This window comes from Danio rerio, chromosome 9 (assembly GCF_049306965.1).
Source record: "Danio rerio strain Tuebingen ecotype United States chromosome 9, GRCz12tu, whole genome shotgun sequence".
Lineage (NCBI taxonomy): Eukaryota > Metazoa > Chordata > Actinopteri > Cypriniformes > Danionidae > Danio > Danio rerio.
The window spans coordinates 1,340,001-1,364,933 of NC_133184.1; the positions used below are offsets into that span (position 1 = coordinate 1,340,001).

The 24,933-nt window shown below is 38.8% G+C and overlaps 2 protein-coding genes and 1 long non-coding RNA gene across 4 annotated transcripts in view; 2 read left to right on the forward strand and 1 right to left on the reverse strand.

The window, feature by feature from the left end:
• The window catches only part of casp10 (caspase 10, apoptosis-related cysteine peptidase), a 19,036-nt gene extending 10,212 nt beyond the window's left edge, over positions 1 to 8,824 (forward strand). Inside the window, exons 9-11 of the mRNA XM_680338.10 lie at positions 3,227 to 3,338; positions 3,453 to 3,951; positions 8,298 to 8,824. Coding sequence (XP_685430.4) covers positions 3,227 to 3,338; positions 3,453 to 3,951; positions 8,298 to 8,442 — 756 coding nt within the window. The 3' untranslated portion in view covers positions 8,443 to 8,824. The remainder of the gene's footprint in view (positions 1 to 3,226; positions 3,339 to 3,452; positions 3,952 to 8,297) is intronic.
• Positions 8,825 to 10,146: 1,322 nt separating this feature from the next.
• On the reverse strand, positions 10,147 to 15,991 carry LOC141376044 (uncharacterized). The gene is made up of 3 exons (XR_012385101.1): positions 15,836 to 15,991; positions 15,628 to 15,750; positions 10,147 to 15,525 (listed from the first exon to the last, which is right to left on the reverse strand). It is a non-coding gene; the product is annotated as an uncharacterized lncRNA (long non-coding RNA).
• A 385-nt stretch (positions 15,992 to 16,376) lies between these two features.
• Positions 16,377 to 23,045, forward strand: prkra (protein kinase, interferon-inducible double stranded RNA dependent activator). 2 transcript variants are annotated; one of them, XM_005172508.6, is made up of 8 exons: positions 16,377 to 16,426; positions 16,829 to 16,998; positions 17,106 to 17,187; positions 17,300 to 17,369; positions 18,094 to 18,211; positions 19,024 to 19,118; positions 20,067 to 20,229; positions 21,344 to 23,045. In XM_005172508.6, the coding sequence occupies exons 1-8, from the start codon at positions 16,413 to 16,415 to the stop codon at positions 21,499 to 21,501; spliced, it is 870 nt and encodes a 289-aa protein (XP_005172565.1). In that variant the 5' UTR covers positions 16,377 to 16,412; the 3' UTR covers positions 21,502 to 23,045.
• The last annotated feature ends 1,888 nt before the right edge of the window (positions 23,046 to 24,933 follow it).

Here is a 24,933-nt window from a genome sequence, read left to right on the forward strand (position 1 = left end):
AGCATTTACCACAGTATGGGGTCAAAATGCATAGATATATACACTAGATGTCGCCTGGCCTATTGTTGTCTATTGGACGGAATGCGTCAATAGCGCCGCCATCTTGCTACAGGGTAGCGCTCCTTTGAAATGAATGCGGGACCAAGGTACAGTGGAGGACTGTGGCCATGCAAAGCCAGAGATATACACATATACACATATATCTGTGATCAGGAGTTTTCCTGGATGTTAGTATGTAATTTTTTTTTCTAATTACGAAAATTATAATTTTACATCACTTTTCTACATTGATGGATCAGTGACCGCACGGGCATTCCTGACAAAAAGCTTGTGTTTGTGTGTACAGAAATGTACTATTCACCCTCCCTGTTAAATTTAATCTAATCATGTCCTGAAACACAGCTCCTCTCCTGCTTTCACTTCTCATACTGACGGAGGGAGCGATTCGTTTGTGAATTAATCCCCTGAACGACTCTTTCACTAACGTTAGCCGACAATAATACAAGTTTCTGGCAGCGCAGCATCTCGTTGTCGTATTTCTATTGCATTGTTTGCTGATTTTGTTCAACAAAACTAGCATAAGCCGAGTGTTTAGTGCGAATTGGAGCTGCTTTGCCGTATGGTGAAAGCAGTAAGTGACTGTTATCATCAATAACGTTACCTGATTAGCACAACAGTTCAGAACATACAAAAACAGAAAAAAACATAATCTTACCTATGAAATGTTCTGCCTTTGTGCTTTGTTTTCTTTGTTTGCTCGTTACTACACCCGTAGACAGCGCTAAAGTCCCGCATCTTCACGTAATAACACTGTCTTGACTAGTGCGCTTGAATGACATTTGTCCTGGGAGCACTGTACCAATATGGCGGCGCTATTGACGCATACTCCGGGTCCCTATGCGATATCTAGTGTATATATCTATAGTCAAAATGCACCACACTTTCTCTATTGGAGACAGGTCGGGACTGCAGGCAGGCCAGTCCAGTAACTGTATCTTCTTCTTCCGCAGCCAGGACTCTGTGATGTGTGCAGAATGTGGTTTTGCATTGTCTTGTTGAAATATATATGGGCGTCCCTTAAAAAGAATTTCATTCTTTAGATAAAACTTATATTTCAGAAAAGTGTTTAGTAAAGCAACATGATGCTTTCATGTAACGTCAAAATAAAGGTTGTTTTATTTAAAACATGCTAACAAAAAGTAAATATATAGCCTATAACCCAGAGGTGGGCAAACTACGGCCCGCGGGCCATATGCGGCTCGCTGAACACTTTCATCCGGCCCGCAAGGGAGTTTATAAAATGCTGCTACTGAGTAACGGTTTGGTTCAGAATTAGTAAATTAAAGATGCAATTACAAGTGAACGCCATGTGATGCACGCGGTACAGTTAGTGCAACCAGTAGAATTAGAACACACTCTCGGATATTAAAATGCACTCGACCGTTAATAACTAAAAATGAGTCAGGCTGATCACACCGAACGCGCTTTATACATTAAGAGGTGCCTCTTTTAAATGGTTTACTAACTGCCGCAAGGGTTTTGCGCGATATGCGCACTGCGCCCCTCGCGTTTTAACCGCCTGCTGCGCCTCGCGTTTTTGCCGTAGCAGACTCCAGACTTTGACACTCTTGTGAAGAGAGGGGACCAGGCTCATTGTTCACATTAACACACTCATAATAACATGACTTGGAATAACAAAGACTAAGATTCTTCTTCTGTTTATCTCATAGTTTTATGATTGATATGAGCAGATTAATACAAGCTCAAATGAGATTGTTGTACATTTGACTCAAATTTTATAATAATTGCTGGTTAAATGTGTTAACTTTTGTCATAGAATATATTTTTCATAGATTTTTCTATCAGACAATATCTTTTCTATTCTCCTCTGTAAAAATTATTACATTATTATTATTATTATATTTTATAAGGGATTATTTTATTGTTTTATGACGATTGATAAGTAAATATAAATAGCAGTGCAAATTAATTTGACTTGTAAATTTGACTTAATAATATAAAAAACCTGTTTTGTGTTAATGTGACATGTTTCTGGCCAATATTACATGTTTCATGCATACTGCCACTGTAAATAAAAGTTATTTTTATAAGGATTTGAGATGTGGCCCTTCACTTGTTTTGTCTTGATGTGGCCCTCGGGTCTAAAAAGTTTGCCCAGCACTGCTATAACCAGACCCTTACATGAGGAATATGTCATCTTAATGATGAAAATATGCCAAGAAAATCCTGCTATCACAAGAAAATACCTTTAATAACATTATTAAATGGAAAAACACAGTGAGTTGGCCTATGTGGTTTCAGAATGTAAAAAAACAAGCCTTTAATCATTTTGGTTTTCTGCTAATTTTATTTTTTTGTTATTCGAAATAAAAAATCTAATAATTCTAGAATTTTGCTTTTCTGTTTTTCACCATGAAAAAGAAAAAAACGCCTCATATTTCAATATTCACTATTGAATTTTAAAACAAAAATCAAAAAGTGGCTTGTTTTTCAACAAAAACGCACCTTTTTATAGCAACTGGGCTTGAAACAAGCAACCACACGCTCTGCAAACACACAGCAGCATGACCTCGGGACCCGGAATCACCTGCATGCTGACAGCGTGACAAGGAATGAGAGACCGAACCACCATCCAAGGCGCTCCCCTGCTGAAAAATGCAGCTTAAACCAGCCTAGGTTGGTTGGCTGGTTTTAGCTGGTCGACCAGGCTGGTTTTAGAGGGGTTTTGGCCATTTCCAGGCTGGTTTCCAGCCATTTCCAGCCTGCTCTTAGCTGGTCAGGCTGGGAGATGACCAGCTAAAACCAGCTTGACCAGCCTAGCCAAGCTGGGAGTCCAGCCAAAACCAGCTATATCCAGCTTAAACCAGGCTGGTCAAGCTGGTTTTAGCTGGATTTGACTGGTAATTTTCCAGCCTGACCAGCTAAGACCAGGGTGGAAATGGCTGGAAACCAGCCTGGAAATGGCCAAAACCCCTCTAAAACCAGCCTTGTCAACCAGCTAAAACCAGCCAACCAGCCTAGGCTGGTTTAAGCTGGATTTTTCAGCAGGGTCTAAATAACTTTGTATCAGCTGACAGTTGTGATCCAATCACACATCGCCCATATAATAATAGGAATAATCATCTAATGATGACCGTCACAATTCGAGCCAGCATTGGTCGCAGTGTGACGCCTCAGCGTGAATCTGCTGTGTTGTGTCCTGTAGGTGGAGCAGTATGAGATGAAGGGGGAACGGAGAGGAGTCTGCCTGATCATCAACAACTATGACTTCAGTGCCTGCGGATGGCTGAACAGAGAGGGAACAGACATCGACCACGGTTGGTTTAAAAACTAAAGCATTAACGTCAGCTTAATACTGATCTGAACACATCTCTCAATATATTTCTGTGCAGCCCCAGTAAGCAAGTGTGTCCTCTTTTATGTGTATTCAGACAGTCTGCGGGACGTGTTTGAGTGGCTGGGCTTTGAGATCTTGACCCGTCGGGACTGTACAGGAGATCAGATCCTGCAGGCGCTGATGGATCTCTCGACTCAGGATCACACACAGGCAGATTGTGTCGTCTGCTGCATCTTGAGCCATGGACGTCTAAACGATATCATTGGCGTAGATGGAAAAGCTGTCCCTTTTAAGGAGCTGATGGAGACCCTGAGTCCCTTTCGGTGCTCCTCGCTGTACCAGAAACCCAAGCTGTTCTTCATCCAGGCCTGCAGGGGCACTCAAAACCAGCGAGCAGTGTTTCCTCAGACATTCACTGAAGATGAAGACGTGCTGGCCAGCGATGCAGGAGTGCCCAGAGACTCAATACCTGAGATGGCGGATTACCTGATGGCCATGTCCACTGTGCCGTGGTACGCCTCGTACAGGGACAAATCCAAGGGAACCTGGTTTATACAGTCCCTCTGCGACAACCTGAGACTGCTGGTGCCCCGGTGAGCCCAATAACACACACACAACATTAATATGCTGTAACCCTGTGTGAATGTTGGCATGTAAGGAAATTAATGTATTAGGAAACATTTCGTGAACGTTGAAAAAACATTCTCACAATACAAAAGTAACATAACTGGATTGTTTTTTTTTTTTTTTAGAATATTATAACCATACAATAACGTCAAAATAATGTAATAATAATAATAATAATATTTAAAATATTTTCTTACATTTAAGTAGTGCTTTTTTTTCTGGACACTTAAAGCGCCTCCTGGAAGATCTACCGCCTACGGTTGATTTTGATATTCTGGGAATAATCAAATATCCAGGATTAATTGAGCATAGTGGACGTGAGAGGCTATAATACACCAGGGCCCGGTTTTTCAAAAGGTTTAATCCGGATCAAATTGATCCAGATTTAGTAATTCTGTTTTTGCGATCCGTGATCAGGTAATCCAGCTTACTTTTTGAGCCAGTTTTTCAGAGCAACTTCGAATTGGATCAATCTGATCCGGATAGGAACTTTTCAGGATCACTAAATCTGGATTACCAGTGCTCAAACAGGATAGGAAATCACAATGTAGAACTACAGATATGTAAAGAGCGACAAGTAGAACAGCCAGCGTGGGGTGAATATAACTTTATTTTTTTAAAAATGAAAACTCAGAAAATTTCATAAATATAAAATTAATAATAATAATAAATAATAAAAACAAGAAAAAGCCCACCCCATCCTCTTTCAGCAGTCCGCTCATCTGAGATCTACAACACTGTACAGTGAGGATATTTATAATAAGTTTCAAATATAGATGTAAATAAAAAAGACTTAATGTCAAAAACTCCACAATAATCTCAGACTTCCTCATCTGATGTGGAGAGAGCAGCTTGTCTGAGCGTAGCCTTAGGAGGGTGATCTCAAGTCCTTGGCCTTGGTTTGCTGCAGTTTGGTCAGAGTCAGTTGTTCCTCTGTCAGACGAAGCTGTGCTTCTGCCATTTAAGTCTCTTTTTGCAATTGTTGAAAGAGATTTCTAAAATCAGTCATTGCCATTTTTTACATTTTTTGTTTATTCTGTAATCATTGCATGCATCACTAATAAATATTCTAATAAGAAAAATATTTTCCATTGTGATGAATATATATATCAATTAGAGACAAAATAAAATGGATTGATTTTGGTCAATTTTGACAGCTGTTTGGGGGATTATTTTATGAGGCCAAACTCTTTCTACGTTGCTGTAGGCCTATACTGAAAGGCTAAATACTTTAAAGCCTATAATCACTATAGCCTGACGGATGAACAAATAAAATTAAAACCTTATGAATAAATAGTATATCTCGTAAGATACTATATGATCCATAAATAGTATTATTTAATACATTTTTAAAGTTTTCATTACATTTTAGGCATAAAATCCACGGTAAATCCACCCTTCTGATGGGATCAGTTTAATCCAGGTTTTTTGGATCAAAGGGATCCAGATCCTACAAAAAAGGTCTGAAAAACCCAAACTAAAGGTTTGATCCGGATCAAAACCAAGATTAGATTACGTGATCTAATCCGATTATGTAATCCGTTTTTTTCTTTTGAGAAACCCATTTTCAAGATTTGATCCAATCCCTTATCCAAAATCCTAGTGGATTACTTTTGAAAAACCGGGCCCAGGAGCTCCCTCAAATACTGGGGAGCTAAGCTATTCAGGGCTTTGTAGGTAGTCGATAAAATTTTGACATTTGTAGGATATTTAATAGGGATCCAATGCACTGATGAAAGAACTGGAGTAATATGATCATATTTCTGTTTAGAAAGCTCTCCAGCAGCTGCATTTTGAACCAGCTGAAGCTTGTTAATTAAGCCAGCAGAGCAACCGCCTAGTAACACGTTACAGTAATCTAACCGAGAGGTCATGAAAACATGAAAAAGCTTTTCAGCATCAGATATTGATAGCAGATGTCGAAGTTTGATAGCAGATGCGGTTTTACAGATGCTTGAAATCTGGCCTTCAAATGACAGGATGCTATCAAAAATCTCCCCCGAATTACTGACTGAAGATGAGGACTGACCTAAGAATCCATCAAGGGTTAGACAGTGTTCTAGGTTTTAGCATGTGAGGTTTTTGGGTCCAATAAGCAAGAGCTCAGTTTTACCTGAATTTAGTAATAAGAAAAAGTTAAGTAACTAACTTAGTTAGTTAGTTAGTTAAACCCCTTCTCTTTCGAATGAAATCCTTTGTTTTTAACAACCACATAGAGTCAGGACTTCAACATCTCATCCGGAAGATGGCGCTCACTGAGGTAGAGTGTCCTCTTCACTTTACTGGGGCGTTAGGACTCAGGACTACATGTTAAGCGCCCCCTGCTGGTCTCACTAACACCTCTTCCGCCAACAATTTAGCTTTCCAAACAAGATACTGACCGGGCGCAGCCCTGCTTAGCTTAAGTGGGCGACCATGAGAGAGTTGCAGAGAACTAGCTGCCGGCTAAATGTCAAGTGTCTGACAACATCAATACAACAAGTAATTGAAATGTTATGCAAATGTACTGAATAGCATTATTATAACCAAACAATAACGTTGAATTGAAACATTCTAGCAATCTTGCACAAAAATGTTTTTGTAACTTACTGACAACATTAATATAATTCATTCATTCATTTTCTATTCGGTTTAGTCCCTTTATTCATCAGGGGTCGCCACAGCGGAATGAACTGCTAACTTATCAAGCATATAAACACAAACACAATGGCCAATTTAGCTTACCCCTTTCCCCTATAGCGCATGTGTTTGGACTGTGGGGGAAACCGGAGCACCCGGAGGAAACCCACGGCAACACTGGGAGAACATGCAAACTCCGCACAAAAACACCAACTGACCCTGCTGGTGCGCGAACCAGCGACCTTCTTGCTGCGAGGTGATTGTGCTACCCATCGCACCACCATGACGTCCACATTGATATAATAAGAGACTGAAATGTTTTGAGAATTTTATTGAGTAATTTTATTAGAACAAAACAATAACATCAATATAACATCTCAAAACATTCAACATTCTAGGAATCTTCCACAGAAACGTTTTTATAACTTACTGACAACGTTAGGGAAACATTCCATTGACATTAATGTGAATTGAATGTTTTAAATAACATTCTGACAACATTAATATAACATGACGGAAACGTTTATTATAACCAAACGATAACGTTGATATAATGTCTAAAACAGGTGGCTCAGTGGTTAGCACTGTGGACTCACAGCAAGAAGGTTGCTGGTTCAAGCCCTAGCTGGGTCAGTTGGCTTGTTCTCCCTGTGTTGGTGTGGGTTTCCCTCAGGTGCTCCGGTTTCCCCCACAGTCCAAACACATGCGCTATAGGGGAACTGATCAACTAAATTGGCCGTAGTGTATGAATGAAAGAGTGTGTATGGGTATTGCAGCTGGAAGCTGCGTGAAACATATGCTGGAATAGTTGGCGGTTCATCCCGCTGTGGCGACCCTAATAAATAAGGGACTGAGCCGAAGGAAAATGAATGATGTCTAAAACCCGTACATTTGAAAACATTACACTGAACTAAACTGTGAAAACTGTTCTGAAGCAGTTTCAGTTTACTAGGACTTCTCAGCTGCTTTTGTAAAAGTGCTACAGAAATAAGGAGGAATTCAATTTAATCAGGGTTTCCGCGGGGTCTTAAAAAGTATTAAAAGTTGACAAATCAATGTAGAGAAATTTAAGGCACTTAAAAAATATGAAAAAGTCTTGAATGCTATTTTGCAAGGTATTAAATTTTGTATGATTTTTAATTATGCAGTGTATGGTTGTATGCTAAAGTTTGCCTGAATTAAATATGTGCATATCAGGATGCTGTGTAGTTTATGAAAGCAATGAAATCTTACTAGATTTGACATCATGCTGCTTTGATTACTGAATCAACCAAGGCAAGACCATCATTTCTGCAGTTCCATAGGCGTCAACCTGCTGATTTAGCTAGATTTAATAGATTTGTATTCAGTATATGAATAATGCTTTAGTTTTGGATTAGTTTATTACATTAATATTTAGTTAAAACCTCGCCAGTGTTTCCAGTTGAAACCTAAAGTGGTTTTAAGGTCCTAAAATGTATGGAAAGAGTCTTAAAAAGGTCTTAGAAGGTGTTGAATTTCACTCTCTGATTCCTGTATATACTCTGTAAATTGTTGACATCAGCACGACAATAGGATGACCGTGAGTTTAAATAAAGGGCAAAGGATCAGTTCTTCATGATCTCTATGAACTGTAGACCGTCAGTGATGAGTGAAAACATGACTACTCTCTGTTTCCTTCATATGCTGACTGAAATCTCTGATCTGCATGCAGGGGGAACGATCTGCTCTCCATCCTGACCAAGGTGAACGCTGATGTGAGCAAAAAGTCTGATAAAAGTGGTTTGAAGAAGCAGATGCCACAGCCGGAGTTCAGCCTCACCAGGACGGTGGTTTTCCCTCCGCCAGGGCTTCCTTGATGATGCTCCAAACTGCAAACTGCTACCTTTCGTACTTTGATTTACAGTCTTGTTTCTAGTCTGAATATCTAAACATTCTTAAATCAAGACAAGTAAAACTTGTCTTGTTTCCAGAAATAATGAGTCAAAATGAAGTGAGTTTTCCCTTACAACAAGCTAAACAATCTGCCAATGGGGGACTGAAATAAACCTGTTTTTCTTTTTGACGTTATAGTATTTCACTCACCTCAATGGCAGATTATTTCAATAGTATCTGGATGATGCAAACAGAAACTGATCGCTCAGACATGCAATGTCAGACACAATGCACTCCATGCAGCTAGTGACATCATGGGGTTAGGGGTGGGGTAAGGTAAGCGCATTAAAAAGCATTGGATGCAGCTCAGATTGCATCTGCAGCCAGACCCCTCTCGATTATTTTGCTTGTTTTAAGGGAAAACTCACTTCATTATTTCTGAAAACAAGTCAATGTGATTTGCTCTTGACATGAGTGTTTAGATATTTGGACTGGAAACAAGACATAAAAAAAATCTATGCAAAAACAACCTCTCAAAGCCTCCAGCAGACACAAGCACACCGCTGTTCTGCAGCCATGTTTACAGGATGAGCTGGAGTCCTGATGAGATTTACTTGAATATTGTAAACAAAGGCTTTTCTTACTTTGAATTTGGCTGTCCTTTCTTGTTTAAATATTAAAAAAAATCTTAAACCAAGAAGCATTTTTAGACAATTTAAAAATACAGCTTTTCTTTCAGAACTAATGAGTCAAAATGAAGCGAGTTATTCTTTAAAACAAGCAAAATAATCTGCCAGTGAATACAATCATTCTACCTCACTTGTTCAAAGGAAAAACTCATGCAATTTTGGCATTATTACTATAATTTATATATATATATGTATATGTTTTCACATTTTTTATTTTTATTAAATGTTTTAAACTTATATATATATATATATATATTTGTATATATATATATATATATATATATATATATATATATATATATATTGTTCTGGAGACAATATAATATATATAATATTTTCCTCTATTTCTCAGTGAATATAGGAAATGTATTTTGGTGCAATTAAACAAAACATATTTATTAAACATGTATATTTATTAAAATAATATTATAGTCACCAAACATATTTAGAAATTGAAAGATAACACAATTAAATTCGAGCAAAATATTAAAAAACACATTACAACCTGCAAAAATTCAACCAAATTTTCAAAAAAAAAAAAAAAATTTCTCTGTTAAATTTGCATTTAATATTTTTCTATCACATATAAATGTGGCTGTACTAGTTTTTGAAGTGTTATCGTAAGTTGCTTTGTTAGATAAGCTCCAGATTTGGTTTCAGTACTGACTAATAATGTATATCTGCACCAATATAATATTGTAGAGCTTCATATTCAAAATATGAATTTAAAAGAGAGATATGTGAGGGGTGTACTTATATATGCTGAGCACTGTATTTGCTTATATGCTGAGCACTGTATTTGCTTATATATGCTGAGCACTGTATTTGCTTATATATGCTGAGCACTGTATTTGCTTATATATGCTGAGCACTGTATTTGCTTATATATGCTGAGCACTGTATTTGCTTATATATGCTGAGCACTGTATTTGCTTGTCTAGAAAATGCTTCTTGATTTAAGAATCTTTAGATATTTAGACTAGAAAGAAGATAAAACTCTTAAGTAGGAAAAGCTTTTTATTTGCAGTGTGTATATGCTTCATTTCATTTTACAAAAAGTGCTTTAAGCCTCGGCAGGGTCAGTTGGCGTTTCTGTGTGGAGTTTGCATGTTCTCCCTGCTTTCGCGTGGGTTTCCTCCGGGTGCTCGGGTTTCCCCCACAGTCCAAACACATGCGGTACAGGTGAATTGGGTAAGCTAAAAATGTCCGTAGTATATGAGTGTGTATGGATGTTTCCCAGAGATGGGTTGCAGCTGGAAGGGCATCCATTGTGTAAAATCGTGCTGGATAAGTTGGCGGTTCATTCCGCTGTGGCAATCCCAGATTAATAAAGGGACTAAGCTGAAAAGAAAATGAATGATTGAGTGAAAAAGTGCTTCATGATTATGTGGATATGTGCTGAATGCATCTAATAGGAGGCAGTGCCATATATTTGTATTGAGAACAGAATCCTGAGGTTCTGATGTCCAAAACTAATTAGTCATCAGTTATTTTTTTTTAAATGTATTTTTGTACTGAGCCTCTAGACGAGAATATTTGAGTGTGTGTGAAATCTACATGCTTGATCAAAATGTGAAAGTGTCGACTCCTGCATTTACTTCAGTGGGACTCGCTCTGTGAATGAACTCTTTTCCCGCCATGCAGCATTTTTGATGATGTCACTATAACATGACGGCCCTCAGGTTATGTTCTGCTATAGGAATAAATGACCGTGTTATATATCACAATAAAGGATCAAGCGTCTGCTTCCAATCAAAACAAAAAGAAGCACTTCATTATCAACATTTTTGACCAAAAAAAAAAAAAGAAGAGTGCATTTTCAAGATGTATAGCATTAGCATATAATACACACACATATACAAACACACAAACATAGGGATACTATATATTTACACACACACACAAAATCAACAGCAGTGATGCAGGATTGATTACACCAGAGGTGTCTAAACTGGGTCCTGGAGGGCCGGTGTCCTGCTGTGTTTAGCTCCAACTTGCTTCAACACACCTGCCAGGAAGTTTCTAGTATATCTAGTAAGAGTTTGATTTTGTGTTTTAGGTGTGGTTGATTAGGGTTGGAGCTAAACTCTTCAGGACACCGAACCTCCAGGATCGAGTGTGGACACCCCTGGATAAAGCTGCTGTCACACTGGGCTTTTCCTCCTATAGACTTGCATTCATACGCACCCGAATGCGTCAGACCAGAAACGCAGGGTCATGCGTCAAGTTTCGCAGGTCGCTACTGTGCAAAGTTCAAGCTTGATGAACTCTGCCCTGCGAAATCGCATCACTTGACTGCGTGAGACCAATCGAGGATCCAAACATGACCTCTCTGGACAGAAATTTAAAACATGGAGCAATCGCTCACTTTTTTAATGAATTTTTATTTTCTAATAATTTTGTTTAATTCCGCCCCTTTTCGCAGCGCCGCACGACAGAGATTCACACACACAAACTCTAGTGTGATCGTAGCTTTACATGCAATATGACTTCTGTTTGTCTTTTTAGACTAAATGGATCAACAGTTTTATTACTTCAGTTTCTCATCAAATCTTCTGACCAATCAAATGCTCTCTAGTGCCTGACATGCTCCGCCCCCTTCATCTCATTGGCTGTTCATTTGATGTGCTTGAGCTCAGCCACTCTCTCTCAGTGGCAGGCAGATCTGTAATAATAACTAAACGCTATTGGGTGATATTTTTTTAAAGGGGAGGAGCTACACTATAGGCTTTATTTGTGCTGAAATAAACTCCAGCACCTCTGAAATCTGATCCGGTACCTCATTTTACCGATCCCCCTCCTCACACGCACCCTGCCCTGCTCTTCTGCTCTTATTTCTTCTGTGTTATGCCATCCCCCTCTTCACTTTTGTCCACGACACCAATCCCACCCTCCACCTCACTCTTCACTTTTGTCTGCAACACCCCCCCACCCCACCCCCTGATCTTCACTTTTGTCCGCGACACCTCTCCATCCTCTAGTAACATGCCGGATCTGTTACGGGACCTCACAGTTTACTAATTGAGCATTAAACATTGAATAATGCACATTTCAAAGCATTTCACCTTTATAGTCCACATGAACCGTAAGCTGTGACTGCTTTTTTTTTCGTGTTATGACGCAGTTACTAAAAAAACTGAATATTAAATGAGAAAACAGTGGGCGTGGCTTGTTTTGCTCTACTGCGAGCTGATTGGATGTTGTAAAGTAGGCATTTCATTCAGAAAGATGTGGAAAAGGCTTTGGGGAGAGTTATTACAGCCTAACAGACTCCTCCTCCTCACCCTTTCTGTTTGTTCGTATGACTGACAGTAGGAGGGGCGTGGTTAAGTATGTTAGCCACTCCCAATACCTCAGACAGACCTAATCTAAGATTTTGAGTGCAAGTGCATTTTCAGATTTCAATTGTAGATTCCAAGGGCAGACGATTGTTCTTTGTTCTTAACGGCACGCACAGATGAATTGTTCACCACTAAACTAGCAATGCGAGCTAACAAAATCAACATGGTTAGTTTTGATTTCATGCGCACTTTAAAACATGGATTGCCATAAACACTCGTCAATGATGGCGTGCAGGCGTTTTCTCATAATGATCTCATCAGACCAATTTGTGGCCGAGTTTCTGTTGATCTTAAAACTGCTTCCACTTTTTGTCGTAGTAACGTTAACATTTGACCGTGGAATGTTTTAGCAGTGAGGAAATGTCTGGAATGGATTTATTGCGAAACCTATGACGCTCCATTCACACGGGGCTTCAGCGTCAACGCTTGACTGAAGGCGTGTCTGAAGTTGGGGCTGAAGCGATCGTCATAGCAGCATCAGCCAATGAAATTCAGTCAGCAATAGGCCACTGTCTAGCTGGTGTATTTGCATACAGCGATCTGATTGGCTGACGCTTCCATCGGCGCTTGAAAAGCTGAGCTAGTTCCAACTTCTGCAGCGAGCAACGCCTCTGAAGCGGCGCCGACGGATCCACAATGCAGTTCAGCAACGCCTGACGTCACCCATTCAAAGTGAATGGGAAGCATTGACACTGACGCCCCGTGTGAATGGGGCGTCACAGTACACTGTAAAAAATGTCCCTGATTTCACTTTAAAACTGTAGAAACCCTACAGCACAGTACGTGTCCTTAATATATACTGTAAATAACTGTACATTGACTTTCGCAGAATTCTCTGCGAATTCTGTGCTTATTTTTAAGGTTTTCTTTCTTTGTTATATTACATATATTGTTAATAAATCAAGTTTATTGCATTACTTTAGTGTTATGTGTTGTTATGATGCTGTTTGGCAATTGTGTGATTGGCAATGAGCGTCTTCTATATTAGCATGCTTGTGGGAAACCTGTTAAATAAAAGCTTATCATATGACTTTCTCATCACCATATGGTTGTGTTTTTGTGTGTGTAATAAAGGATACGATGTGTGCTTTAAAACACTGGTCTATTAACACTTAATGATTAAAATACAATAGTTTACTGTAAAATATTTGACTTTCTTTGCGTTTTTAACTGTAACACACTGGAAACTACTCAATTTTTTTTAATAGTACAATTGTTGAATTTCACCCAATATTTTGGCAGTATAGTGTATGTTGGCCACATTATTTTTTACTCATGAGTTAAAAAAATGCACATATATAAAGACTGAGGAAATGTTTTTAATAATAAGAGGTGAATTAGCCGCGTGGTACTGGTATCGTTCGTTGTAACGATTGTTGTAATGGTTCTAATATCTAATGGCCATCCGCTTGTTTAGTCTGACGTCACGCGAAGCGGCTTCCGGGTCTAAGCGCTCTATTCAACTGACTCATAAAATAGTAATAATAAACGTTCACAAAGCGATTTAATACTTTCGAAGATCACGATCGCAACATATATGCCCATGCCTAATATGCGATGGCCAGAAAGTGATTCATTTTTTTTTATAAAATGTTAAATTTTTGGTATTTGTTATGCAGCAAGCCCAGAGATTGTTGTATACACTATGATTTTATATAAAATTAACTTTAATGTGTGATAGGAATAAAACGTGATCATAAACGAATGATTTCTTCACGCAAATGAATGGCGGCTTGGACTAGGAAACAGTATTACATGCGTCACAAACACGTCACCACTTAACAAGCGGATAAGGAGATCACATACGGAGGGGGGCGGGGCCCTCTTATCACATCCCGTTCGCTAGTAGTCACTGAGGCTGCGTCCGAAACCGCATACTTTCATACTATATAGTATGCTAAAATCAGTATGCGAGCCGAGTAGTATGTCCGAATTCATACAATTTGAAAATCAGTATGCGAGAAATACCCGGATGACTTACTACTTCTGGCGAGATTTTGTAGTGCACATCCTATGCACGCTGCGCTGTCCCATGATGCCCCGCGAGAGAATATATGAATGCAAGTGAAACGACGCAACTGACACAGGTAGGTCACGTGACCATGATAAAATGGCGGATGTAGTACATCCGAATTCCATTCATACTTTTCACATTCATACTGTATAGAACCCACTTTTCTAACGGCCGAGTAGTACATTTACAAATACATATTCGTTTAAATTCGGACGCAGCCTGAAAGTTTTGCACTTGAGCGCCTCCAAGTGCTGTTTACGGTAACTTCAGAAGCTCTGTGCACGTGAACAAAAGTGCCAATCTGATTGGTGGAGAAGGTTATGGCGCGGTGCGTCAAAACAAAAAAATTAGCATGAGGCGTTTCTTAAAAAATAAAGCTTTTACGTCTGCCGTTGGTGTGCACAACCACAATAGCACCGTTTATTTAGTCACGAGGTGGTAAACGTTGACGGAAAACGTGAGCGAAAAGCGTACCGCTGTGCACGGGCCTTAAAAGGGATTTTTGCATAATAGGTGCCCTTTAAAGTATCAAACATTACATATCTGCAAATGAAAAATGACTCTAAATATATATTTTAAGGCTGTAAAATAATGTATTTTTTAATTTTATTTATTTTTTTATGTTGTAACCCATTTTTTTTATCATTAAATGAATAAAATGCACACAACTGGAGGCTCGGAGTTTGACTTTACTTATAAATGTAAGTATTTCCTCATAGCTAGAAGATCGCTGGTTCTAGCCCCGGCTGGGTCAGTTGGTGTTTCTGTGTGGAGTTTGCATGTTCTCCCGGTGTTGGCGTGGGTTTCCTCTGGGTGCTTCGGTTTCCCTCACAGTCCAAACACATGCGCTATAGGGGAATTGAATAAGCTAAACTGGCTGTAGTGTATGAGTGTGTGCAAGAGTGTGTGGGTGTTTCCCAGTGTTGGGTTGCAGCTGGAAGGGCATCTGCTGCATAAAATATATGCTGGATAAATTGGTGGTTCATTCCGCTGTGGCGGCCCCTGATTCATGAAGGGACTAACCTGAATGAAAAATAATTGAATGAACGTTATGGACAAACAAGAATAAATATAAATGTTCGTGTTTTGTGGGTGTCAGTAGAGCACAAAAAGTGCGACCTTCACCTCGTCATGATGATGACTCAGAAGTGAATTAAAAAGGGAAGCATTTATGACCCCTACACACCCTTCAAAGTTGTCCCTAGGGCACAGGGATGAGCCTTTTCGAATGGAACGCAGTGAGGCAGGCTGTGCCGCAAAATATCGCACCTGTCGTAAAATCATCTGCGATCTCATATAAAACATTAATAATCTCAAAATGCAGTTCACTTACGTGATACAAAGCGTGTTAAATATTAACACAAAGCTTTCTAAATCAGTTTCGCACACTTAGGCATCTCAGAAATTGATTGACATTGCAAAAGAAGCACATTACAGTCTTCCTCCACAATTGAGAAAGGCTAAAACCATGCCGGCTTCCATTGAAGGGAGGGGCTATAGCGCGATAGAAGAGATACAGCAGCGGCCGGACGTTATTTATAATACTTATTAAATTACCAATTAATTATATATTTTTAACCTCTACTCCTACCCCAACTATAATCCCAAGCACCACATTAATGTAAAAACAGTAATTAAACCGATTATTATTCATCCTATTTAATAAATTACCCGTCAAATTGTACTTTACTAACACTTTCTTCAACACCAACCCTCATAATAGTGTAAAAATATGAACTATTATTGTAAAGTGTTACAAAAATCATGCTATATTGATGTAAGTTTCCGCGGCTGTATCCCATCTAGACTTTACCGCTGTTGTGGAGGGCGGGGCTTACAGCCAGTATAGAGCAATACAATTGGCCAATGCGATTGTCAATCTATTAAAAAGCGGCAGACGGGCAGAAGTAATGGCTGATTCAAAGTAAGAGCTCGTAAAATTGATAATACAGGCTTTTCCTTTTGTATATATACGAGACAATTATTATATCGCAACATGTAAGTGTCTGTTTAACGCGTGTGTAACTGTTCGTGCTCACATCAATCTCGGATTTACTTTGACTAGTGCACAGAGGCAGGCTGCATTGTATTGTGTGCTATACTATAATGGAGTGTCGTTTTGCATGCTAACGTTACATATTATAATAAATGTGTCGTTCTGTTTGTTATAAAGTATAACACAGTGTCGTTACACACTGTTTAGTATGCTATAATATGATGGAGTGTCATATTCTTAGTATCTGCGTTGTGTATGTGATGTTTTAAGCTGCTCGTGTGCTAGCTTAGCTCTTTTCACTCGGTTGTACGCTCTTTATTGTCGCCTCAGTGTCACAATGGCTCCCCAACGCAGTCAGGACAAAACACCGATCCAGCTCCTGCACGAATATGGCATTAAAATCAGCAGCGCGCCGAAATACGAGCTCATTCACGCGGACGGGGACGCGCATCAGCCTTCCTTCATGTTCAGCGTCACCATAGGAGAGGTCACATGCAAAGGTGACGTCATCTACACATCTCTTATTTATTAGAAATACTACTAAACGCATGTACTAATTACACAATGCACGACAGTCTTCTAATGCGCCGTTGTTTTGCTTGTGAAGGCCGAGGATCCACAAAAAAGGCCGCGAAGCATGAAGCTGCAGAAGCCGCCTTGAAGTTGCTGAAGCGAGACAGTCAGATAATGTAATGCACAGCACACACACACCCATACATGCATACAGCAGATGGGCTTATAAACTATTATAGATTGATTAAATGGGTTAAAACTAATCCAGATGTTCTGAATTTTTAATAGAGACCAGAGAGACAACAATGGTCTATCTCCTGAAGCCGGAGAAGCGTCCAATCCTGTGGGAATACTGCAGGTATCTAAGAACTACACACACACACACACACATGTAAATAATACTGGGTTTTACACAATGGATTTGTGTTTGAATAACATGAAGGAAATAAATTAACTTATTATTTAAAGTTAGTTATTAGTGGGCCCACAAGGAATCTGACCTTGGATAAAAATATTATGGTTTTACGGTATCACAGTGTTGTAATTACTCCTCTAAAATAAGTTATTTTTAAATGTCTGTGTAAAAAAACAAAAACTTGTTTCCTCTTTGAACACAGAATATTTTATTTTGTGAAAGATTTAAAATATTTTGGAGCAGTAAACATGTCAGGTTAAATAATTCAAAAGAGTCATAGACTTCTGGGGTCTGTTCTTCGTACGTGGATTACTCAGCTGGATTTGGATATTGATGATTTGACACGATCCAGGATCGTTTCGTTCTTCAAAGCTCATTCGAGAGTTGTTGTCATAGCAACAGTTCTGCTAGCTCAAACCTGATCAGGAGCAGGTTCAATTCATATAAACAGGATTAGATCGGCTCAGTTCAAGCAAAGAAAACACTGAAAGTATGTTCCGAATTCAGATATTTTCTTACAGTAGTGTGTGTGCGCGAGGTATTTTATCTGGACTTTTTTTTCTTTTCTTGTTTATTTTGGTGTTTTTTTTTTCAACAGAATCACCATGCTAATTCGCAACCCTTGCATTCAGTATGTGTTTGTCATCTAATCTGCTCACTCTTTCAGGAGCTGGCCATGCAGAGAGTGTGGTGTCTGCCCGAGTATGTTGTGTTTATGGAGACTGGGCCGGGACACATGAAGGAGTTCACCATCGCCTGCCGTCTGGAGGGACTGGAGGAAACAGGTGACGTCTGGGGCTGTACATACAATACAGTGGGGGAAATATGTATTGAACAAATCACTGTTTTTCTCAGAAAACACATTTCTAAATGTGCTGTTGACTTGAAATGTTCCCCAGATGTTGGTAGCAACCAAAGAAATCCATATATGCAAAGAAAACAAAACTGATTCGTTTAGAATTGAAGTTCTGTGTAATAAAATAAAATGACGCAGGGGAGGAGTATTGAACACATGAAAAAAGGGAGGTGTAGTTCGGCAGTGAAAGCCCAGACAGCAGCTGAAATCTCTCAGTGGTTCTTCAGCAAGCCTCTGCCCTTCCTCAATGTAAATGAACATCAGCTGCTTCAGTCCAACATCTGCATCAGCAGGAGGATGAAGATGAACCCAGGGTGGACATTTCAGCAAGATAATGATCCCAAAACACAGCCAAGGAGACTCTCAGATGCTTTCAGAGAAAGAGAATCAAGCTGCAGAATGGCCCAACCAATCCCCTGATCTGAATCCAATAGAGAATACAAAATAAAGCTCAGATTTTGCAGACGAGACCCACAGAACCATCAAGATTTTGATACTTTACAAAAGATCTCAGTTATTAGTAATGAGATATAAAATCTATTATGTTTAGAAATGTGTTGTGGGGGGTTGGGTCTGAGGTAAACAGAAATTGGGGAATAAAATAAACAGGGGGCTAATAGTTCAGGAGGGCTAATAATTCTGACTTCAACTGTATATTGCCAACTGCTGTTATTCATGTGCAGATATCGTGCTGATTTCTCCACTGATGCTTTATTATCTGCTTTTTTTTTGGCTCATCAGGATCCGGCAGCTCCAAAAAGCTGGCCAGACGAGCAGCTGCTGAAAACATGATCGCCAAACTGCAGAGTTTGTCAGGATCTTCTGAGATCACGTGGGTTAGTAATTCATCAGCAGTTATTTTATTTATGAAGACTTCTGGATTGATTTATGAAAGCATGTTGGATTAAAGTGGTGTTTGGGACCCCTGGAGGAGGGGGTTGCTTGGTGATTAATCCCAAAATTTTGTAAACAATTAGAAATTACCATATTTTATCCATAACAAACAAAAGATTCAAATTAGTCGCTAAAAGTTCTGTTTTTAAAATGCAAATAAAAACCTTTTGATGTTTTGTTAATAATTTAAATATTTCACTATTGTCATTGTTAGATTATAGAGTTGCAGCTAATTGAGAAAAACACTGACAGAAACTAAAACAGCTGATGGAGTATACACTAACCTGCACATTATTCAGACACTAGATGGAGACAAACAGTCAAAAACACAACAGAAACTAAAACAGCTGATGGAGTATACACTAACCTGCGCATTATTCAGACACTAGATGGAGACAAACAGCCAAATACACAACAGAAACTAAAACAGCTGATGGAGTATACATTAACCTGCGCATTATTCAGACACTAGATGGAGACAAACAGCCAAATACACAATAGACACTAATACAGCTGATGGAGTATACACTAACCTGTGCATTATTCAGACACTAGATGGAGACAAACAGTCAAAAACACAACAGAAACTAAAACAGCTGATGGAGTATACACTAACCTGTGCATTATTCAGACACTAGATGGAGACAAACAGTCATAAACACAACAGAAACTAAAACAGCTGATGGAGTATACACTAACCTGCGCATTATTCAGACACTAGATGGAGACAAACAGTCAAAAACACAACAGAAACTAAAACAGCTGATGGAGTATACACTAACCTGCACATTAATTAGACACTAGATGGAGACAAACAATATTCCAGATAGCCATGTAATAGCATCAGTCATCATGCAGTGTGTTCAGTGGTGGCCTGTGTGTCTCCTCAGAGTCCTCCTTCTCGTGTGTATGTGGAAAGCTTGCGTAATTCCACTGGTGAGAAGGTCTCGCTGCTGAAGAGGACGCCGCTCAGCCTCCCAAACACAGACTACATTCAGATGCTGCTGGAGATCTCACTGGAGCTCGGCTTCCAGGTCACATACATCGACATTGGTTTGTTTATCTTCCCTTTGAGTTATTTTTTTATTGTGTTTTTGATAAAACAAGGTACACTACCTGACAAAAGTCTTGTCACCTATCCAAGTTTTAGAAACGGCAAATAATAACTTCTAGTTGATCATTTGGCATCAGAAGTGGCTTATATTAAAGGTGAAGGCCTCTAGATTTTGCTTATTTGAGCACAATAAAATCTGATCATGCCTTAGATATTAATGATTTGATTAGGATAGTAAGCTCTGACTCTGCTTAGACTAAAGTCTCATCACTGAACAGAAATAATGTCCAGTATAGAATATAAAGTCCTGCTGCAGTGGAGACAGAATGAATATTGTGTCTGACTCCATCATGAGCTTGGAGGACTGCATCCATACATCTCTGACATGACTTACATCACTGATTAATAAAGTCATCTGGAATGAAGAAGAAAGCCTTCAGCAGGACTCCCAGAGCTCATCAGGATCCTCTGGATTCAACTTCAACGCCTCCTCCTTCATCTTACCCCAGACATGCTCAATAATGTTCATGTCTGGTGACTGGGCTGGACAATCCTGGAGCAGCTTGACCTTTTTTGCTTTCAGGAGCTTTGATGTGGAGGCTGAAGTATGAGCAGGAGCGCTATCCTGCTGGAGAATTATCCCTCTCCTGTGGTTTGTAATGTAATGGGCAGCACAGATGTCTTGATACCTCAGGCTGTTGATGTTGATTATCCACTCTGCAGTTCTCTCACACACCCCCATACTGAATGAGCCCCAAACCATGATTTCTCCTTCACCAAACTTGACTGATTTCTGTGAGAATCTTGGTCCATGCTGGTTCCAGTAGGTCTTCTGCAGTATTGGTGATGATTGATGCAGATCAACAGATGATCCAGCAGAGAAATCCACCATATGACACTTTTACACATGATCAACTAGAAGTCAAGTTATTATTAGTTGCTCTTACAGAGATCCACAACAAGACTTTTGTCAGGTAGTGTAATTTATCTACATTTTACAACCCCATCTATCTGCAGATATAGATATGAATATGACCACTGATATATCCTGCATCTCATATATATATATATATGTGTGTGTGTGTGTGTGTGTGTGTGTGTGTGTGTGTGCAGATGAGCTGACAGTGAACGGTCAGTATCAGTGTCTGGTGGAGCTCTCCACCCGGCCGGTGACGGTGTGTCATGGCTCTGGAGTGACCAGCAGTAACGCCCACAACGCCGCAGCCCACAATGCACTGCAGTACATCAAGATGGTGGCCAGCAAACACTAACAGCAGGTCTGGGGTCTGCAAACGCACGCTGGGAATCTGCTCTTCCAGACGCTGAAGACTGAGCCACACACTGAAGACACACGGCTCTATGCAGACAATAAATCCAGCTACTATGGGTTATAAACTCTTTATTACTGGATGGTGAACGTGGTAAATTCACACTATCAGACAGACGTGTGTGTGTGTGTGTGTGTGTGTGTGTGTGTGTGTGTGTGTACAGTAGTCATTGTTTGAAGTGGATCCTTTTCTTAAACTGTTCTAATTCTATTGAACACCATTTTCTAAATCCTCTTCAAATGTGGAGCGCTGTGTAAATATGAGCAGCTTACATGCAAAGTGTCGTCTGAAATTTTCATCCAGGATTTGCATTTTTCTGAGGCTGTTGTGTGTAGTTTCAATAATTTTACTCTCAGTGCAAAGATTGGGTTATGGTCATTACTTTTAAAGTGAAATAACTAAACATAAACATACGAGCTTAAGAAAATGCAAACTTCAGAGGAAATTTTCAGACGGCGCTTGGAGGTTTTGGCATCTGAACTCTTCATATACACACCCGGTCAAGAGTTTGGGGTCAGTATGATGTTTAAATGTTTTAAAATCAGCTTTTCCTGATCCCCATAACTGCATTTGTCATCAAATATACAGTAAAAATGTGAAATGTTACTGTAAAATAACTTCAAAAGTAGTCTATCCTTTAATTTAATCATTTATTCCAGTGATTTATTTATTTTTAAGATTTATTTTTGGCCTTATTGAGAGGATAGGACCGTATTTTAGACTGGAAACGAAGTGGGAGAGAGAGAGGGGGAAGGGTCAGGAAATGTCCTCAAGCTGGGGTTCGAACTCTGGACGCCCTGAAGTGCTTCTGCACCATATGTCAGCGCCGTAACCACTAGACTGTTGCGCTGTCATTCCAGTGATTTTAATGATGAATTTTCAGCTTCATTACTTCAGTCTTCAGAGTCACATGATCCTTCACTAATCACTCTAATATTAGTTATTGTTATGATTATCATTATTAATGGTAATAGCAATAAAGCAGTAATGACTGGAGTAATGGATTCATTTGAAACCACATACAATAAGTAATAAATAAATATTTAACCATTTTTTTATATTTAATAAATGCCGACTTAAACAGAATCATAAAAAAAAATCATGAAAAAAAACTGACCCCAAATGGGTATAACATAAAACATTTGTCCTCCTGTGAAATGTATTACTTTTCATATATTTTCTTTTTAAAGTGCAAGGACTTTTTTTTCTTCAGACATTTTTCATTGTTTTCTGTTGTTTTTCTTTTAGAGAAAGTCTAAAAGCCTCTATTTTTACTCAATAGTCTGCAGAACACTATCGTCTAATGACTTGCCTCATTTAGCTTTTAAATTACACTTTAATCTGAAAACGAGTATCTTACATCCTTTACTATAATGTACTATTATATACTGCACTATAATATACTTTCATCATGGGAAAACCCAAAAAAATGTTAGTTGAATTTTTTTTTTAGATATTAAAAAATCTTTAAAATTGATTTAAAAAAATGTGTAAAATATTTGTTAAAATATATATATATATACACACAAAGTTGAAGTCAGAATTATTCGCCCCCCTGTTTATTTTTTTTCCCCAATTTCCGTTTAACAGACAGGTTTTTTCAACACATTTCTGCACATAATAGTGTTAATAACTCATCTCTAATAACTGATTTATTTTATCTTTGCCATGATGACAGTTAATAATATTTAAAGGCTTAACTAGGTTAATTAGGGTAACTAGGCAGGTTAGGGTAATTAGGCAAGACATTGTATAGAGGTGGTTTGTACTGTAGACTATCGAAAAAAGTATTGCTTAAAGGGGCTAACAATTTTGTCCTTAAAATGGTGTTTAAAAAAATTAAAAACTGCTTTTATTCTAGCCGAAATAAAACAAATAAGACTTTCTCCAGAAGAAAAAATATTATCAGACATGCTGTGAAAATATCCTTGCTCGTTAAACGTCATTTGGGAAATATTTAAAAAAGAAAAGAAAATCAAAGGAGGGCTAATAATTCTGACTACATATATATATATATATATATATATATACACACACATACACACACACACACACACGCAGGGTGATTCAAAAAAAATAACACAACTTTGAAAATTGAGAGCTCTGCAAAGAAGAAAAGGAGAGTGAAGCTCTTTCTGTCGTCGATTTATGGAAGCTCTGAAGTTTCACATTGAGGAATTAAAAGAAGGAATAACTGGAGCTATCCAAACTGTGACGCCCGAGATGCTACAGAGAGTGTGGAACGATTGGGTTGATGTCACTCGAGTGCCTGGAGGAGGTCATATTGAAGCACTCTCCACATTAATTAATTAACAAGATTCCCTCATGTTTCTTTGATTAAATACAGATTTTCAAAGTTGTGGGATTCTTTTTGAATCCCTGTGTGTGTGTGTGTGTGTGTGTGTGTGTGTGCGTGCGTGCGTGCGTGCGTGCGTGCGTGCGTACGTACACACTCTACTGGTCAAAAGTTTAGGGTCAGTTTTGTTTTTTGTTTTTTAATGACTCTGTTCATGGGTGAAGCAGTGGCGCAGTAGGTAGTGCTGTCGCCTCACAGCAAGAAGGTCACTGGTTCAATCCTCGGCTCAGTTGGCGTTTCTGTGTGGAGTTTGCATGTTCTCCCTGCATTCGTGTGGCTTCCACAGTCCAAAGACATGCGGTACAGGTGAATTGGGTTGAATAAATTGTCCGTAGTGTATGAGTGTGTGTGTGTGTGTGAATTGGCTGGAAGGGCATCCACTGCGTAAAACATATGCTGGACAAGTTGGCGGTTCACTCCGCTGTGGCGACCCCAGATTAATAAAGGGACTGAGCCGTCAAGAAAATGAATGAATGACTCTGTTCATCAAGGCAGCATTTATTAAATGTAAAATAATTGTGAAATGCTTTAATTATAATTTTAAATAACTGCTTTGTCATTGTATGTAGTTTTAAATGAAATGATTACTCCATTGTTATTACTATTACATTAATAATAATAACACTAATAATAATAATGATCAATATTACAGGGATTTATGAAGGATCATGTGACTGAAGATTCATCATTAAGTCACTGGATTAAACTACTTTTGAACAGTTATTTTACAGCGCAACAACATTTCACTATTTTACTATGTGCACTGTATTTATGATCAAATAAATGCAGCTTTGGTGAGCAGGAGAAGCTGATTTTAAAACATTGAACAATCCTACTGAAAATCCAAACTTTTGACTGGGTGTGTATGTATACAGATAGATAGATGGACATATATATATAGTAATATGTATAAAACATTTAAATGGGGTCAAGAAATTTAATAAAAGTTATCCTGAAACTATTGAACATCACCCATTCCTCTCTTAGGACAATTTTGAACTGCATTGCATGATCCACTT